The following is a 19,321-nucleotide window of genomic DNA, read 5'->3' on the forward strand; positions in this document are numbered from 1 at the left end:
ATCTGCTTACCTTACTAAACTGGACCGCGCAGAATGTATTTTCCCGGACTTGCTTGTCTTTGGGTCGTCTGGGTGTTGTTGGCACATCACGATATTGATTCCTCGGTGTCTTTTCCTCGGGACCAACCTGAGTGTCTGTCACACCTAAAAACAAAAGGAAAGGCAGTCTCTGCACACGGGTGGACTGCTGGCAGAGAAGAAGAGGTTTTCCAAATGTTGCTCCACTGGGACGATTTGGTTTTTTTCAGGGTCGGTAATCTGCATGCATAAGGTGGTACAGTCATGTTACCCACCGCATATTACCCACTGTTTTAAGGAAATACGGAATTAACGTGTGTCAAGTTCGTTCATTATTCCTGCCTCCTTCTTTTTTTTCTTTTTTTTTTCCTGCCTCCTTCTATATGCATCTATCTCCGCTATAGATGCTCGCTTTGAAAGAGTTTAAGAAAATCTAACATATTAAACTCGTGACTTATTCAGAAGCTTAGAGGCATTAACATTTCAAGCACTGTTTGAATGTTTGGAGACATTTAATTTCTTTAAAACTAAGTATTTTAAAATTATCCCTATAACGTGTAATTAGTTAGACTAGAAGGATCTTGATTGCCTACTATTTAGAGAAATGCTAATTGTTTGGTAAACTCACAATTTAATGAAATTGGAAATGAAATAAAAATGGCAACACTCGTCCTCTGTACACAGAGTAGCTCCATATCCCTGATTCAGATCTCACCCTGAACAAGATTGCACTGCCAGGTGGCTGGCGGTGGGGGGTTGTGGGGGTCATGGGGAGGGTGTTGCCTGGGGCCGGTGGTGGGACCCTAGCTAACCTGGTTGGACTTCTGTGAACCCCTGTGTCCTCATCTGTGAAACAGATAGTAATAAGCATTTGCATTGTGCTGAATTGTGCTGAACATTCATTCTTTCCTTGGCTGGGTTGAGCCTGCTGATGAGCCAGTTGAAGGCACTCTTCATTACTACTAGTGTTTTCTATCTCTAGCCTTAACTTTTGATCTTACCTTAGAGTTTCCATCTCTCTGCTTACATTATCCATCTATTCCTGCATTTTGTCTACTTTTTTTCCACTAGGACCCTTAACATCTTAATCATAGTTATTTTACATCCTGTGTGATACTCCCAACCTCTGTGTCCTATCTGGTTGTCATTCTGATGATTGCTTTGTGTGTGCTCAGCCTGTTTCTTCTTGCCTTTTGATATGCCTTGTCATTTGTTGTTGAAAGCGAGAAATATGTTTGGTAACAGGAACAAAAGTAAACAGGAGGTTTGGTAATATGGGTCGAAGTAGGACTTTACTTAATGTTTGTTGTAACTATGGGTGCTAGAGGCTTCAAATTCCTCTAGTGGTCTAGTTTTTGTCTGTTCTGTAGACTTTGTGCTCTGGTAAGTGTTCCTCTCCAGAGAGAGTCCGTGTCTTGCATCTCTTTTAGTTGTAATCCTGTTACACTGGAATTCCACTGATGTGTAAAAGGTGAGAGGGGAGAGGATCATACTAAATCTTCCAATGAAATCCCAATCTTTAGTAGCACTGTGTCTGAGGAGCATATCTCCACCACTGTAGTTTCTTTCTTTCATTTTTTTTTCCTTGACCCCAACTGCCTTCCCTGGCTACAGCATTCTCAAAGTATTTGCTAAAAACCCTGGCCCCTGCTGACTATGATCTCTCTCACTTAGGTGAGAGAAGAAGGCTAGAGGGACCTGTAGTGGGAGCAATGTCCTTCACCCAGCTGCAGATGGCTCTAGCAGCTTTATTCCTGGTAGTATATATCTTTGTAGGGAAAAGGCTCTGGGTATATTTCATGATGGTTATCTTTCTGGTCATATAACACCTGCTCTTCCCCTGCTCCATGCTAACAGCTGAAAAAACAGAGACATGCCAGTTAACTGAGTGCATATTGGACACAGCCAGGATGGAGTCCATGGGGTCACTGCCCAGGGGACAGGAATTAGGTTTGAAAGCCCAGACTGGGAGACTCTGCGCAGGTGCAAGTACAAAGTGACATGATAGGTCCCTTGCTCACTTACCTGTCTGGGCAGTTTGGTACAGCCTTAGCCTCTGGTGGCAGAGGAGCACCATGTTGGGCAGCAGGTCTTGGTCTTTGGAAAGAACAAATGAATGTCATCAAATAGCATGTTAACAAGGCATTTCAAAGACATGTGACCAAGTGAGGACACAATAAGGGGACACTGGTGTTGGGGGACCTGAGAGAAAGAGATGAGGGATGAGGGGAAAGGGTGAGATATGAGGTCACAGCAAGGGGCTGGGAATCAGGAGAGACCAGCAGAGTGGGAGGATGTTCTGCAATGTCTAGTGTTTAAAAAGACACAACAAACCCAAAGGGAGTAATTTACTTCCATCAAGACAGCAAACCAAGACACAGTTGAACCAAAGTACCTAAGTAATACAATGTGTGTAGGTTCCTTAGTGTATATGCAAGCTCCCTGTCTCCACACCCTAATACACTGAATAAAAAGCCTGCTGGGCACCTGGGTGGTGGCTAAGCTTCCGACTCTTGATCTTGGCTCAGGTCATGATCTCAGGGTCTTGGGATCAAGTTCTGTGTCGGGCTCCATGCTCAGCAGGAGTCTGCTTGTCCTTCTCTCTGCTCCTCTCCCAGCTTGTGTTCTCTCTCTCTCTCTCTCTCTCTCTCAAAAAAAAAAAAAAAAAAAGCTTCCTGTACTAACCCTACAGGTACACAGTGCCCTGGTTCCTTACTTATTTAGTAACAAGTAATTAAAAAGTTCTTTAACACTTCCTTGGGTTGTGTTCAATTTAATGCACGCTAAGCAGTGAATCCCTTAAGTTCGGTTACACTTTGACAAGGTAGCATACTTGTGTACAAACAGTCCAAGTGGGATCTTTTTTGAAATACAGGCAAGCCTCTTAGCATGGGATGCATTCTTACAGGCCTCACCATCCACAATTAGGGACATGCAAGAATTATTCCCTCCTAACTTTGGGAAGAGAAAGGTCTACACTGTTTCGGAGTGGCAGAATCAAATGAGATGTTCTGTATCTGATGTTTCCAAGCCCAAATGCTTCAAACTTGCATAAAATATATGCACATGTCCAGTTGGATGCAGAATGCAACATGAGGGGGGCTACCGGGTGGCTCATTCAGTTAAGCATCGGACTTCCACCCAGGTCATGGATGGAAGTATGGAGCCCCAAGTTGGGCTCTCCTCCCCATTCAATGGGGAGTCTGCTCTTCCCTTTCCCTCTTCCTCTGTCCCTCCCATATATATATATATATTTTTTAAAGCAACATGGAGGAGGAGAGTCAGCTTAGGCCCAGGGTAGGTCAGTCTCACCTAAGTTTGCAGGTGAGTTCCTCTGACCATAACCTGTGTGATAATGGGCCCTGATGTCCCCTGTCTGTGATTTAAGTTTCTTCACATCTAAAATACTGGACTAAGAATGTGCAACTCGAGGTTGTTGGGAGTATTGACATTCAGCTCCTGTCCCGGGCAGCCTTGCATTAATGTTGGGCACCTCTGTGACTTGTGGAAATCACCACACCTGTCTTGGGCCACATACCTAACAGTGTTACAGCCTTCTGTGTCTGGGAGTCAGAAAGTGCCTCTAGCCACCAGCATCCTCTCACACTCCATCCTAGTTCAGAGGGTTCTATTCTTGACTGCTGCAGGAATCATAACCTCATTTGCTCCTACCTTTCATCTCTCAGGGCTGCTGGCTGCTGGAGTGGGCAGTGATTTGGAAACTGGCACTGCTGGCCTTATATCAGCTGTCCTGCCTGCCCATGCTCGGCTTGGAGTTGCCATGTGTTCCTAGGTGTGTGCTCGTATTAGAAGGTTACCTCATTCTCTAGATGTTCCAGGGCTTCCTGAAAGTCTTACTGCCTTTGATCATATATGGATGGCCTTAAACTGTGGTGGGCATAAGACATTTGTTAAGAACCCTAGAATTCTTATTAAATAGGGAAATCTGTCATACTTCATGATCTGGTTTGAAATACTTAAAAATAATATATAATTAGTATTCATTTTTCTTAACTCTAAAAATTCAGAAATTAATTTTTTGAAGAAAATTGTTTGAAAAATAAGTGTTAGAATTAATTAAAGATTTAATCCTGGGGCACCAGGGTGGCACAGTGGTTGAGCATCTGCCTTTGGCTCCAGTCATGATCCTGGGGTCCTGGGATCGAGTCCCACATTGGGTTTCCTGCATGGAGCCACCTTCTCCCTCTGCCTACGTCTCTGCCTCTGTTTCTGTGTCTCTCATGAATAAATAAATAAAATCTTGTTTAAAAAAGATTTAATCCTGACAATTGTTTAGCTTCACATTTTGCTCTGTAGAGTCTTCTAATTGTTGGCTCAGTCTTTGCTTCCTCCTGTGTATACTCTCTCTATTAAATATTTTATTACAAATGTATATTTAGGTATTTCCTGGTGGCTCTGCATAGGTATTATTCTAATAACAGAGTTTTTTTTTTTAATAACAGAGTTTTTCTTTTTTTCTGTCTCAATACTGATTCTCGAATTCTCTGTCACCACCTGGCCATAGGACAGTTCAATTTAGTTGTGACACAACTGCCCACAGTCTGCATATCCCAGAGGGTTAGGGTTCAGTCCAACAAGAATGGCCACACTTCATATGAGGTGCCCAATCTACTCACATTTCTGCCTGGCACACTACTGGTTCACGGTTTTCATACTTGCCCGCCCCTCAGGTTGGTAATTCATTAGAACAAATTATAGAACTCAGGAAAGTGTTTTATGTACTATTACGTGCTTATTGTAAAGAATGCAACTTAGAAATACCACAAGGGAAGGAGTGCCTACAGCAAGGTATGAGGGTGGGAAGATGGGCAGGGCTTCCCTTTCTCAGTGCACACCACAATCCCAGGACCTTGATGTGTTTACCAACCAGGAACTGTGAGAGATTTTATGGAGTTTCAATTATTGACTAAATCATTGAGCATTTGTGATTAACCCCAATCCAGGCCCTCTCCCTTCCCCCAAGCTTGTAAGTAAAACAGTAAAGGCAACCGTGGGGTCACAAGCTTTGTTCCTTTGGCATCCAGCCCCATCTTGAAGGTGTCTAGGCCCCTTTCTGACTCAAGTCACCTTATTAACATAAATCCTGGGTTTGGTTGAAAGGGGCTTTTTTAAAAACTAGTTCAGAGGTTGGTATCTTTTTTGGTTTTGGGTTTTGTTTTTTTTTGGTTGTTGTTTTGTTTTGTTTTGTTTTTTTGGAAGAGGCTTTTGTTTTTATTATTTATTTATTTAGTTGTTAAGTAGGCTCCATTCCCATCACAAAGCCCAATGTGGGGCTTGAACTCACAACCCTGAGATCAAGACTTGAGCTGAGATCAAGAGCTGGCTGCTTAAGCAACTGAGCCATCAGGAGCGGGGCTTTCATTTTATTTTATTTATTTTATTTTTAAAAGATTTTATTTATTTATTCATGAGAGACATAGAGAGAGAGGCAAAGACACAGGCAGTAGGAGAGGCAGGCTCCCTGCAGGGAGCCCAATATGGGACTTGATCCAAGATCTGGATCAGGCCCTGAGCCAAAGGCAGATGCTCAACTGCTAAGCCAACCAGGCGTCCCTGAAAGGGGCTTTTAATCAGTAACAGAAGATATTCCTATGACTCAGGAAATCCCAAGAGTTTTAGGAGCACTGTGCTGGAAATCAGAGACAAAGACTGAATATATATTTGTTATTATACCATATCTGTAATAGTATGTCTACCTTCAATGTTTTTTTCTCTTGATCTCTATGAAAAAGAGACTGAATGTAGGGAATTTAGGCTGGAATAAGAGGAATAACAAGCAGGTGGTAGTGGTTGGTGGTGGTGGGTGGTGATGGTGGTGGGGAGCCAGCTGGCTGTGCATGGGAAGAAAGAAGGATTAGCCCAAGTGATCAGACTAAATCTCCTCCTACCAGGGAACAGCTAGGACAATCAGATGACCATGTGAACAGTGTTACTTACATGGGGCTGTCAAATGACAAACTAAAAAAATTTAGTAATGAGTTTGATATCCCTTATTCAAGGGAAAACAATCCACAGATTGGGCAGTCCAGTGCCTCACAAGCAGGGAATTGCTCTTCCCAAGGGATTTGGGGGCTCCAATAAATGAATTATTATGGCCTACCGTGTTATAGGTACTGTTATCAGCTTTTCACATATGTTCACTAATTTATACCTCATGACCCCTGTGAGGATGGTGCTGTTGTTGCTGCTGTCTTTGTACCTTTCTCAAGACACTTCAGGAAGGAATAGTGTGGCTGAGATACCAGCTTGCTTTGGAGTGTTTTGGCCCAGGTTCCAGAAGAGCCGACTGGGCACTGTGGGGGCTGTGACAGGTGGTTCTAGGGACTGAACCCTAGAGCAAAGCCAGAGGAGGCCAAGGATCCGGGAGAGAGAAGTTTGTGTGGGACATGGTCCATAAGTGCCGCCAGTGTTGTGGGGCTGATGTGAGCAGCAGCAGGTGATGCCCCTGAGGCTGTGAGCCATGGTTTCTCTGGGCATTGTAGGGCCAATTCCAGTTTGGGAATCTTATCCCACAGCAGGCCACACATGTGATTTTTTTCTTCCAAGAACTGGTCGTTCCTGTTGTCACTGTTTCTTTGCCCTGTAGTGCCTAAGGAACCCCATGTGTGCCCTGAGGAACTGCAGCCCCTTTGTGGCACCAGTGCGCACTTGGATCTGTGCCTACAGTGGTCCAGTCAGCGCCCCTGAACACAGTAGGTTGTTAGTTTCTTTCACTTGCTTATACCTCACTTGTCCCTTTTGGGAGAGACTTGGCCAGCAAAGGGGCTGGACATGTGTGAACATAGCAATGGAGGCCCAGGCTGGCCACCCCTGCTTTGGCCCAGGACTACCTTCCCCTGGTGCACACAGTAGATTCCATATCATCTGACAACTGGTACAGGCAGCAGAGTCTGGACTGGTCCTCCTTGAGGCCCATTTTCCTGCCCTACACATGGTAGGTCCTTTTAAATCTTTTTTTTTTTAAGATGTTATTTATTTATTTAAGAGAGACACACAGAGGCACAGACACAGGCAGAGGGAGAAGCAGCCTCTATACAGGGAGCCTGATGTGGGGCTCGATCCCAGGTCTCCAGTATCAGGCCTCAGCTGAAGGCTGCAGCGGTAAACTGCTGAGCCACCCAGGTTGCTCCAGGTCCTTTTTAATCTTAAGGCTATTGTACCCTCTGATACCAAAGACCAACGTAGATAGAAGTTTGGAGTGGATGGATGAAGTAGCAGAGGATGACACGGGCCACCTCCACTGTGACCAAGTGTTCCTGCCATGTGTTGTCATCATCCCTTAAGACCTTCTGGACCTTGCTCTCCAGCCCTCCCTGGGCTTCTGTGCCAAGCTGCTCATTGCCTGGTGCCAGCATAAACCTATATATCTGCTTCTCTTGCATGTATCATGCTATGAGTGGGTATTAAGTTGTTGTCATTCCCCCGATGAAGAGTATTGCATTCCTATGTACCCAGCTCAAGGGTCGCTGATGTGTGAGGCTGTGTGACTGCATTTCCTAATAGATAAAGCTAGCATCTGGAATATGGGACTAAAGAACTCCCATTTAATCAACAGAATACCTTGTGCTGAAGATGCATGGAGGTGGGGTATAGGGATATATGGTAGGCTAGAACCTAGGTTTTTGGATCCCAGAACTTGCACTGTGAAGTGAGAGGTGGCCGCAGGCTTTGTGACCTGGGGCAAGTCCCTAGAACCACCTGTCTCCTGTGCATTGGTTTCCTTCATTGTAAAGTGGCATTGATGATTGTGCCCACCTTGAAAGATGTCTGTGGAGATTAAACCAGAAAAGTGCAGGAAAGGACTCCACAAGGGTTACCTGTTGTCTCAGAAATTGGCATCTTGGCTCTACCTGTCATTAAGAGCTTATTTCTTCATCTACAGAGTAAGCATGTCCATCCCACCTCAGAGTCTCATTGAATGGGATCATCATCAAGAATAAAATTGTGCCTGAGAACCCTCATGGGCTCCCTTGGGGCCAGACCAAGGCTGGCATTTGTCACTTGACAGTCTATCTCCTCATCACATCTCACAAGGAGGGTTGTAGTCTTGTTCTCACTTCATGGTGAAAGAAATCCTGTCCGAGAGAGGTGTTTAGCCATGAATTATTTAGCCAACACCATCATTGCAAGTATCAGGTAAGTGGGCATAGATAAAAAGATCTCACTGTGGATCTGCATATTTACAGGTTCACCAGGAGCTTATATAAATCCCTGCTTCCTCAAGCCCAACCAGCTTGGGGCATTCACACTTTTTGCTATTACATTTACAAGGACTAAAACATAATATTCTACTTTTTGTATTCCCCTCCTAGGTAGAAATTAAATGAAATATTTATTTGGTACATAACACACATTATTTTTCTTTTTCTTTTTTTTTTAACACACATTATTTTTCTTTTCTTTTTTTCTTTTTAAATAAACTTTACACCGAACATGGGGCTCAAACTCATGACTCTGAGATCAAGAGTGGCATGGTCCACTGATTGAACCAGCCAGGCGCCCCAAATCACAGACATTTTTTCTCTTCCCCCCTAATTACACACATACTTTATTCTTATTTCATTCAGTTGATCTTTCTGGGTTTTTTTGTTGTTGGTGTTCCACACCAGCCTAATTAGCATATCTTAGTAATAAATTTTAATATCTGATAAGGAGTTTTCTCCTTACTTTACTTTGCAACATGCTTAGCTTGTTGTCAGTCTGTTTGAGCTGTTACAGCAGAATGCCACTGAGTCAATGGCTTATAAACAACAAAAATTTATTTCTAGCATTTCTGGAAGCTATGAAACCCAAGATCAGTGCACTGGCAGATTCTATGTCTGGTGAGAGCCTGCTTCCTGGTTCATAGATGGCCATCTTTTCACTGGGTTCTTATGTGGTACTAGGGGTAAAGGAACTTTCTCAGGTCTCTTTTATAAAAGCACTAATTTCATTCATGAGAGTTCTGCCTTCATAACCTAATAACCTCCCAAAGGCCTATCACCAAATACCACCACATTGGGGATTAGCTTTCAACATGAATTTGGTGGGGATACAAACATTCAGACATGTCATGTGTCAGACTCTTCCCCAGTTCTACCTTCCCTCCCTGACAAAAAGACCACACTGCTTAGGAAGAGAAGTGAAAGGTGGTAGAGGGCACCGTACTTTAGTCATGATCTTATAGGGTGACTGCTGTTGCAGGAATCCCTGTAGTGGGTGGTGGCTACTCTTGTAGGTAGACCATGAATCCCATGAATAACAGCTCTTGGCCTCGGGAATAAATCATGCCAGGCACATAAGCATGTGAGTGTTCCAAATACAATCAGATGCTATAGTGATGTCTCAGATGATGAAGTTTCTTTTTTTTTAAGATTTTATTTATTTACTCGTGAGAGACACAGCGAGAGAGAGAGGCAGAGACACAGGCAGAGGGAGAAGCAGGCTCCATGCAGGGAGCCCGATGCGGGACCAGATCCTGGGACTCCAGGATCACACCTTGGGCTGAAGGCAGGCACCAAACCGCCGAGCTACCCAGGGATCCCTGGATGATGAAGTTTCTTAAAAACCACCAAGTCCACAGAGTTTCTTCTTGTCCCATCTTTCCTTGACTGCTCATGTTAAGTGCCCCGCCACCATCCCTTGCCTGTTTGGGCCTATGCTTTCAGGTTTAATGGTTCAGGATGAGTTTTTCTCCTTCAGTAAATGAGTCATGATTATAAACAGTGTTGGTAATAAGAGGCAGCATCTCATGGTCATCTCCCTTCTCCCGCTTTGGCTCTTTTCTCTAGACTGTGCTTGTCCCTGGTAAAGGTGCTCTGAGGAGGCATGGACATGGTTGCTGGTGCCCTGTAGTGGGAACCCTGCTAAGTTGGGGTCTCTTGTGTTTCCTGACGTGCCACCCATCCAAGGAAGGCCAAGCAGAGCCTCATAGGTTGGAGCCATGGTCCAGGCCTCTGCTGTGGGAAGTTGGATGACAGAAGGACCATAGGGAGGAACTTCTGGGAAGGGTGTGGTAGAGGGGAAATCTTTTGGGAAGGCTGCAGTGGGGATATCTTCTGGGAACAGGGAGGTTGGGTGGGGGGACACTTCTAGAAAGGGTGGGCTAGGCAGAACCTTTTGGGATGGGAATGGGGTTGGGGGATGACCTGGGAAGAATGGGGAGCTGATCATGGCTTAAGAGGGCAGATTTAAAGGGATAGCAGATATGGTAGGAAAGATCTCCAGGGTGTGTTTCGTGCTATGGAATGGGATAGGCAGTCCTGGTCCAGGCAGCCCAGTGCAAGGTCAGGACAGGATGGTGGGGCTTTCACAGAGTGGGAAGCAGGATGGACTACACACATATGGCCAGATACTTGTTCAGATAGTGTTGGTATTGGGATACCTGGGTGGCTTGGTGCTTGAGTATCACACCCTCTGGCTCAGGGTGTGATCCTGGTCCCGGATCGAGTCTCACATAGGGCTCCCAGTGGGGAGCTTGCTTCTCCCTCTGTCTGTGTCTCTGCCTTTCTCTGTGTGTCTCTCATGAATAAATAAATAATTTTTAAAAAGATAGTGTTGGTATCGCTGAGACCACAGAAAACACAAGTCTGCTGTGAAAGTGAACTGCCTCCTTGAGCACCCATGGTCATTAGGAGAGGGGTCTACCTGTAGGCATCTACCATTGGAGGAGGAGGCTGTGGCCTATACAGATCCCAGTAAAACCCTAAATTCTCCAAAAGAAGGTGCCCACTTGAGGGAATTGGAGTTGGTGATGGGCATGGGTGGGTGGGACTTCCCAGATGTAGTTCCAGGTAGTAAACAGGATTATGTGGATGAATATCTGTTTATTTAGAAGTTATCTGTTTTAACGTAACCTGAAACAATGTTTGTTTATTGTATGATGTGAAGTTTGCTTTAAAATTAATGTACAGGAGCGCCTGGGTGGTGCAGTAGGTTGGGCATCCCACTCTTGGTTTTGGGTCAGGTCATAATCTCAGGATCATGAGATCAAGCCCCACATAGGGCTGTGTGCTCAGCCAGAGTCTACCTCAGACTCTCTCTCCCTCGCCTTCTTCCCCTCCCCCACTCCCATGTGTGTCCTCTCTCGCTCTCTCAAAAAAACTTAAAAAAAAAAAAAAAAAAAGCTGATGCCCCAAGAAGTGGTTGGGTCCACTGGTCTAGGACACAGTTTGTGTTCAGCCCACTGCTCTCACACAGCAGACCTGGCCTTTCTTGGGCTCTGTCTCTTTGTTTGCCAAGGGGATAGTTGTACTCCTGGTATGGGAGAAGGGAGAGAGAGGAGTGTGGTGCTCAGAGCAGGCCTAGCATGTAGATAGTATTGGAGTGCCATCTGCCCTGGTATAGCAACTGTCAGCCCTTCATTCCTTGTTATGGCTGAATGCTATTCCACTGTATATTTGTCGCACAATTTGTTTATCCATTCATCTGTTAATGGACATTTGAATTGTTTCCATCTTTTGGCTATTTTGAATATGAACACCGTCTTTTTTTTTAAAGATTTATTTATTTATTAGAGGGAGGGGAGGGATAGAGGGAAAGAGAGTAGCAGATTTCCCACTGAGCAGGGAGCCCAATGTGGGGCTTGATCCCATGACCCCGAGATTAGGACCTGAACCGAAATCAAGAGTCAGACACCCAACTGTGTGAGACACCCAGGTACCCCTTGAGTGTGAACATTCCTGTACACGTACTTGTTTTGAGTACCTGTTTTTAATTCTTTGGTGTATATACCTGGAGTTCTGACTAAAGCTTTAGCAAGATCTGTTTAGCTGTTGTGGGGCAAGACAAACCTGGAGGGGGGATGTGGTTGGGGGGAAGCTAGTTTAGTTGAGGGGCTAGTGCTATGATATGGAGAACAAGGATGGCAGCAGTGGAAGAATGAGAGGTGGCCAGACTGTGGACCCCAGACAAAGATTATGGGGGCCCTTTTGGTTTCAGCTCTGAGCAACTAGAGGGATGGAGTTACCACTGAGTGATATGGGAAGTGGCTAGAGCGGTAGGTAGCACTGAGCCAATGAAGTCTAGGCTTTCTGGAGACTTCTAGGTGGGGACTCGAGGGGCAGTTGGCCATGGGAATCAGGAGCTGACGTGTAAGGGCTGGCCAAAGTGGAGCGGAGGGAAGGGCATGTCCCCAAGGCAGGGAGAGCCAAATAGATGCAAGAGATAAAGAGCAGTCTTGTGTATGGGGATGGAGCTTCCTGGGAACATGTGTCTTCTCTTCTAGAGACTCTGGGTTTGGGCCTGGGTCCCTCTTAACCCTGGGTGCTATGGAATCCTGTCTGCCCCATCCCCTGAATTTGTTCAAAGCAAGGATGGAGAGGAGATGACCTAGGCCTGGCTGGACAGGTGTGTCCCAGTCCCAGGGATCTATGACCTTTGAGGACATGGTCGTGGGGCTTTCACTGGGAAGGAATGGGGGCAGTTGGAGCTTGCACAGAGGACCCTGTATCGGGAAGTGAAGTTGGAAAGGCTTTAGAACCTTGCACTGCTAAGCAAGGTTAAGCCCTATCCCTCCCTTCCATTTGTGTCTGAGAGTCAACAGTATTGTATGTAGGAATCACTTGGTCATTGCTGTGTGCATAGCATTTCACTGCATGGATATCTAGTGTAATTATCCACACTGCTGTTGGTGAGTATATCAGGGAATGTCCAGTCATTTGAACAGAGTAAATTTGATATAAAAAGTTATTAACTATAGGGGTCCTGGGTGGCCCAGTCAGTTGAACGTCCGATTCTTGATTTCAGCTCAAGTCATGATCTCAGGGTTGTGAGATGGAGCTCCACATCTGACTCTGTGCTCAGTGGATAAAGATTTATAAATAAATCTTTAAAAAAAAGTTTTTACCTATAACAGTTATAATTCTAATAACTATAATTCTTAAAATCTTAGGGCTGAGAGCGTGCCCAAAGAATAAGAGCCAGTGCCCTCTACTGACAAAGCCAACAAAGTGTTGACTACAAAGGAGAAATGGCTACAGGGTCCAGCCCACTACTGCAGAACAGGTAATATATGGAACAGAGAGGCAATAAATTGATAGCTGCAGTGGGCTAGGGCTGTTTACTGATTTTTTTTTTTTTTTGCTTTTATAGATAGTTGCTCTAAATGTTTCTGGACTTGTCTTTTGGTTCTCATAAGCATTTTTTTTAAAAAAAGATTTTATCCTCTGCCTTTCTGTATCTCTCTCGAATAAATAAACAAATCTTTAAAGAAAAGGGATGGGTGGAACGCCTAGGTGGCTCTGCGGTTGAGTGTCTGCCTTTGAGTCTGGGCGTGATCCTGGGATTTGGAAGTCCCAGAGTCAGGTTCCCTGCAGGGAACCTGCTTCTCCCTCTGACTATGTCTCTGCCTCTCTATGTGTCTCTCATGAATAAATAAATCTGTTTTAAAAAAAGATTGGGATCCCTGGGTGGCTCAGCGGTTTAGCGCCTGCCTTTGGCCCAGGGCGTGATCCTGGAGACCCGGGATCGAGTCCCACATCGGGCTCCCTGCATGGAGCCTGCTTCTTCCTCTGCCTATGTCTCTGCCTCTCTCTCTCCTCTGTGTCTTTCATGAATAAATTTTTTTAAACTTTTATTTATTTATGATAGGCACACAGTGAGAGAGAGAGAGGCAGAGACACAGGCAGAGGGAGAAGCAGGCTCCATGCACTGGGAGCCCGACATGGGATTCGATCCCGGATATCCAGGATCGCGCCCTGGGCCAAAGGCAGGCGCCAAACCGCTGCGCCACCCAGGGATCCCTGAATAAATATTTTTTTAAAAATATTTTATTTGAGAGTGAGTGAGCAAGTGGAAGGAGGAACAGAGGGACAGAGACCAGCTGACTCCATGCTGAGCACAGGGCTCAACATGGGGCTCAGTCTCATGACCCTGATGAGATCAAGACCTGAACCAAAATAAGTATTCATTTCTGTTGGGTGCATACCAAGGAGTGGAATTGCTGAGTCACAGTTTACATAGATTTAGCTATAGTAGATACTGCCAAGGTTGTCAAAAGTTATTATTCGTTTCATTTATTTTTAATAATTTATTGAAAAACACTATCACCATTTTATTCCACACTCCATTCATCACTGGATGCAGGCCAGTTTTACATTTTTAGCCATGAACAGTACTAAACCCATTAACAATACATGGTTGTATTGGTTTTCTATGCTGTTTAACAAATTGCCACAAACTTAGTGGCTTAAAACATCTATTTATTAGCTCACTGTTCTGTAGGTCATAAGTCTGGGAGACACTGGCTAGGTTCTCTGCTCAGAGTATCACAAAGCTGAAATCAAGATGGACTGCACTAGGCTCTTATCTGGAAGACACTGGAATGATCTGCTTCCAAGCCCATTCAAGTTGTTGGCAGATTGCAATTGTGGTTGTAGGACCAAGGTCTCTGTTTCTTTGCTAGTTGCTAGCCAGGGGTTGTTCTTACCTTCTGGAGGCCACGGCATGGCTCCCTCTATCTTCAAAGCCAGCAATGGTACATCAAATCCTTCTCATGCTTCAACTCTTTTGGACTTCCTTTTCTGTCACCAGCCAGAGAAAACTCCATGCTTTAAAAGGGTTCATGTGATTGGGCCACACCCACTGGGATCATCTCCCTATTTTTTTAAAATTTTATTTAGTTATTCATGAGAGAGAGAGAGAGAGAGAAAGAGAGAGAGAGAGGTAGAGACACAGGCAGAGGGAGAAGCAGGCTCCATGCAGGGAACCCGATGTATGACTTGATCCCAGGTCTCTGGGATCAGGCCCTGGGCTAAAGGTGGTGCTAAACCACTGAGCCACCTGGGCTGCCCTCATCTTCCTATTTTAAGGTCAACTATGCCATATAACATAACCCCATCACAAGAGTGATAGCTGATCATATTCACAGGTCCCAATTCTGAACTTCCTAATACTTGTTATCAACAGGTTTAGGTTTTTTAAGTAATCTCTACCCCTAACATGACCCTGAGATCAAAAGTCACATGCTCTTCCGACTGAGCCAGCCAAGTGCCTTACTGTCGAGTTTTTATTTGCTATTTTGAAGACTGAGCAATCCATGCATACCAAACATAATGCCAGGAACAGGGTATGTGAACATGGTAGGCCAGGCCCCGCCTTCATGGCACTGGTATTTCCCTGATTACTTTTGAGCATGTATGTTTTTTCTGGTAAAGTTTTTTCTGATGTGAATTACTGATTCATAGCCTTTATCCACCTTTCTATTAGGTTTTTAGTCATTTTCTTACTGGAGTTAAAAAATATTTTCTGTTGAATTGCTTGGTGTTCTAGGGGGAGGGGAGGACTTGGAATTGGCTCAAGGAATCCAGTGTTGTTTTAAGGCAAAAACAAAACTAAACTCCCATGCTCTCTAAATGCAACAATTACACTTTGGGAAATAACCAAAGTTGCATCCAAAGTGTCTGCTTGGGAGTGTGCATCACAGGTACTGGGTACCACTGGGAAGAACAATCTGGGGTTGGTAGAAAAGACAGTATAGGACAGAAAATGGAATTTTTAACCAGGCATTAAAATATGTTTTTAATAACAGGGAAATGAGGGAGTGAGAAGAGCACGATATATACAGTAGCTCCGTAAGATTTATAAAACACTTCTGCATGTGAACACCTGGAATAGGTACTGCCATAGACAGTAGAACTAGGGGTCATTTACCTTATCTTTACTCTCTTGTACATTTCAGATTTGTCTAAATGAACACAAGCTACTTTAAAATCACATGGCCAAAGAGACATCTGTTTATAGACCCTTTTCTCAGACGCCACCCTCCTTGTCCATCCAAACTTGCAAAGGAAGTCCCTGTAGTGTCCACTCAAGCTAGGACTCAAGAGCTTAAAGGACAAGGAAACCAGGGAGTGACGTGTGTGGTCAAGAAACAAAGTGGGCCAGTAGAACAGGACTGCTGGCCCTTTCTGTGGGTATGGCTGCTCTGTGGCTCCAGCTGCCAGGCAGGGGGAGTGGCACTGCTGATACTCTGACCAGTAGAAAGCAGAGATCAGGATTCTTAGGCAGAAACTTCCCATTATAAAAGTGGAATTTGTTAAAAATCCAAAATGTGGAGAGTCATTAGTTTTCCATCTGCCTGCAAACAGAAGCAAGGCATGCTCTCCTGAGCTTTTTGTACCTTCCACACCAAGATGCAGGCCCAAGAGCTTCAGGAGTGAAAAGGGGCAGTTTCTGAGCATCCACCTGGGGCCAACAAGATCCCAGGGGTAGGGACAGTCCTTAGGTCCTGTCTGCCTATATATCATAAGGTCATAGTTGGGGATCTCAAAATTTGGAAATCACCAGACTTAGGCAGTGGATTCCAACCCAAGCCTCACCAGGCGGTTGGGGGAGGGACAGCTTCTTTTATTTATACTCAGGTGGCTGTTTTGGGGAGACTGAAATACGGGCAGGGGACCCTCCTGGGAGCTCTGATTCACCAATGTCCTCTGCTGCCTACAAGTGTCCAGACAGAGGCTCAGCAGCCCTGGGAAGGCTGGAACCAGAGTACCAGGAACCGTGTCAAGCCCTGGAGGCTCCAAGGCCCCCAAGATGAGGCTGCCTTCTCAAGACACTCATGGGGCTTCGGGCTGGTGGCTCTTCCTGTGGATGACCAGCTGGGACTTCCAATCGAAGCCACGGCCACAGTCTCCACAGAAGTGGCGCCGCTGGCCTGCATGGCTCTTGCGGTGGATGACCAGCTGCGACTTCCAGCTGAAGCTGCACCCACACTCCTCACATGCATAGCTCCGGGGGCATGGGAGCACGCGTCGGGGGTGACGTGGTGTGCCTGGCTCCCGGGAACCCTGTGGCAGCTTCTGAGCACCACCCACAGTCAGCGCTGGTGCCTGTGTACCCTGCCCATCTGCATGTGTCCGGTGGTGGATGACAAACACCGATTTCCAGTCGAAGCCTCGGCCGCACAGCTCACAGGTATAAGGCTTCCTCCGAGGGGCGCCAGGCTCCAGCCCTGCTCCCAGCACTGCCCTGGCAGACATAGAGGCCACAGACGGGCCCTCCCAAGTAACAGACCCCAAGCCCCGGGGTGGCTGGTCCTCTGGGCAGCGGGATGGACCCTCGCAGTGGCTCTCATTCTCATCTCCTGAGGGAAGGAGAGGTGGTAGTCCCAGGTAGCTCAGTGCCCTTAACATTGGCCCACCCTCTCCCATGAGGCGTGTGGGGCAGACAAGCTCCCTTCCACCAGAAAACAGGTGGTTCAGGTCGCATGGAAAAACACTCACCCAGGTGGAGACTCTCTGTCCCTGTACGCAATGCCCCCGGCTCCAACTCAGCCTGTGCCTCTGGCTGGGGGGCTGGTATTCCTGCTGGGGTGAGGGACAGTCAGGTAGCAGTCCTGACATGGGGGCAGGTGAAGGGCTCTTACATGTTAGGGCCAGGGGCGGGGGCCCTGGTGGGTGACGGGGTGCCCCTAGGTAAGGAGCATGAATACAGGTAAGCACTGGGAGACCTGCATGGGAAAGGGCTGGGAAGTGAGCCCTACAACCAGGGCAGTATGCAGACAGTAAAAGGGGTCATGGCTGGTCCTCACCCAGGGAGACCACCGTGCCGTATTTCTCCAGCATTGCATCCCAGTACAATTCCTTCTGTGACGGGTCCAGTAGCCCCCACTCCTCCTGTGGGGATGCAGCCCATCACTCTTGGTGCCTGTCCACTCCCCCATCCTCTGCCCTGCCTTGCAGTGCCTACCTGCCCGTGTCCCTGGTTACAATCTTACTAATTACCTGAGGGAACAGACAGGTTACCTAAGGCTCTTCTGCTTGCTAAGGATGAAGCTGAGAAGGGTGTGTGAAGGCTGGGAAATAGGGCAGAGAGGAGCTGTCCTTCATCTCACTGTTAGGACCTGTCCCCCTCAGAAGCCCGCCCCACTCCATATTCTAGCCAGGCAGCTGAGAACCCCTGGATAGGTTCTGTGTGGAAGTGACTGTCCCTACACCCTTGCCTTGAACAGTGCTGCATCAAGAACAAAAGGCCTGGGGACCCAAGGGAACCCAGCCACCTCTCCCCAAGCCTCTGGTTACAAAAGTAACAGAGATCCTCCTTGGGGAGCTGCTGAGGGCTATCAGCATTCCTCGATGTGGTGACCTGGCTGCAGAGAGGTTGAAGGCAGAAGGGCTTACATTAGGAGGTGCAGCCATCTCAGGGCTCAGATGATGTGTGTTAATGGGGTGGTGGGCTGGCTCCTGCCTGTTGCCGAGGGTGGGCTTTACCAGGAGATGTACTCCCTGTCCCTGGTGTCTGCTCTCTTTGTCTCCCAAAATCCCATCACGTGCGCTTTGCTGGGATGGGAAAAATAATCCTGACAAACAAGCCACTGTAGGTCCACAGACAGGGAGGTGACAGCCACATGAAGCCACAGGTGGAATGCTGCTGGCTGGAGGCTTTGGAGGGTGTGGCCTGCCCACCCAGCTGTTTCCCACTGTGCCATCAGACTGTGGAGGGAGCCTGGAGGGACTTATTAGCCTCCAAGCACATCTCAACCAGATCTTCCACTGGGAACGTTACCCAGTGGAGTAGCTTAGGAGCTAAGTTGCTGGGAGAGGACAGGATCACTGCTCTCCACACTCAGGAACCAAGTACTCCAGGTAGCAGGGCTTCAGCCAAGCCTTGATGCCCCCAGCTGGTCGCAGCCCAGAGGATGGATGGCCTCTGAGGAAAGACCCAGGAAAGAGGTAGCTGCAGGTTATTTCCTAGCTATCTCCATTCTGATCTCAGGTGTGCTGGGGATACCAGACTGCTATGTGTTGTAGCTCAGGCTTTCTGGTCAGAGTTCTTCATCTTGACCTCTCCCCACTTTCACATGAGGGTTCAAATTCTCATGCACCAGCTTAAGACTGCTGAGCGCTTCAAAATCTCCGATTTCTCTGTAATTGAGAAAGCCAATTCCTACCAGTTCCAGTCACTCTAAACCAGATTCCATGGCCCGAAGCCTCAATTTTTTCCCCAATTTTAGGGAGACCACCAGCCTGTCCCTGTCTCCCAGGACCTGCAGGAGGAGCTCTGATACCAACTCCATTTTTGGGCAGCAAAGAGCACAAAGCTGTGGCCAAAAAGCCTGAAAAACTAACGAGAGCAGAGTGGCCACCAAGGACATACTTCTACTGGTTGCCTGTACCTCCCACCCAGGGCTGCTTACCTGAATCCTGGGTGGGTGGAAGGATGTGGAAGTTGGTTCCCTGTGTCCAGGGTGTCCCTCTTGGGACTGGGCTGGATTTTGGGGGCTGGAAGGTGCTAGAAAATGAGGCAGATGAGAATCAGAGGCTGCTCATGTGAGCCACAGTAGATGAGGTGGTGTCGGTGCTGC

At 46.7% G+C, this 19,321-nt stretch overlaps 1 protein-coding gene across 1 annotated transcript in view; it reads right to left on the bottom strand.

Annotated features, from left to right (window-relative positions):
• LOC484224 (zinc finger protein 324A) overlaps positions 1-19,321 on the bottom strand; it is a 29,180-nt gene that overhangs the window by 7,190 nt on the left and 2,669 nt on the right. The window contains exons 4-7 of the mRNA XM_038525516.1: positions 19,154-19,248; positions 17,549-17,633; positions 17,241-17,324; positions 16,578-17,101 (exon numbers count right to left, since the gene is read on the bottom strand). Coding sequence (XP_038381444.1) covers positions 16,578-17,101; positions 17,241-17,324; positions 17,549-17,633; positions 19,154-19,248 — 788 coding nt within the window. The remainder of the gene's footprint in view (positions 1-16,577; positions 17,102-17,240; positions 17,325-17,548; positions 17,634-19,153; positions 19,249-19,321) is intronic.

Source organism: Canis lupus, chromosome 1 (assembly GCF_011100685.1).
Source record: "Canis lupus familiaris isolate Mischka breed German Shepherd chromosome 1, alternate assembly UU_Cfam_GSD_1.0, whole genome shotgun sequence".
NCBI classification, from domain to species: Eukaryota; Metazoa; Chordata; class Mammalia; order Carnivora; family Canidae; genus Canis; species Canis lupus.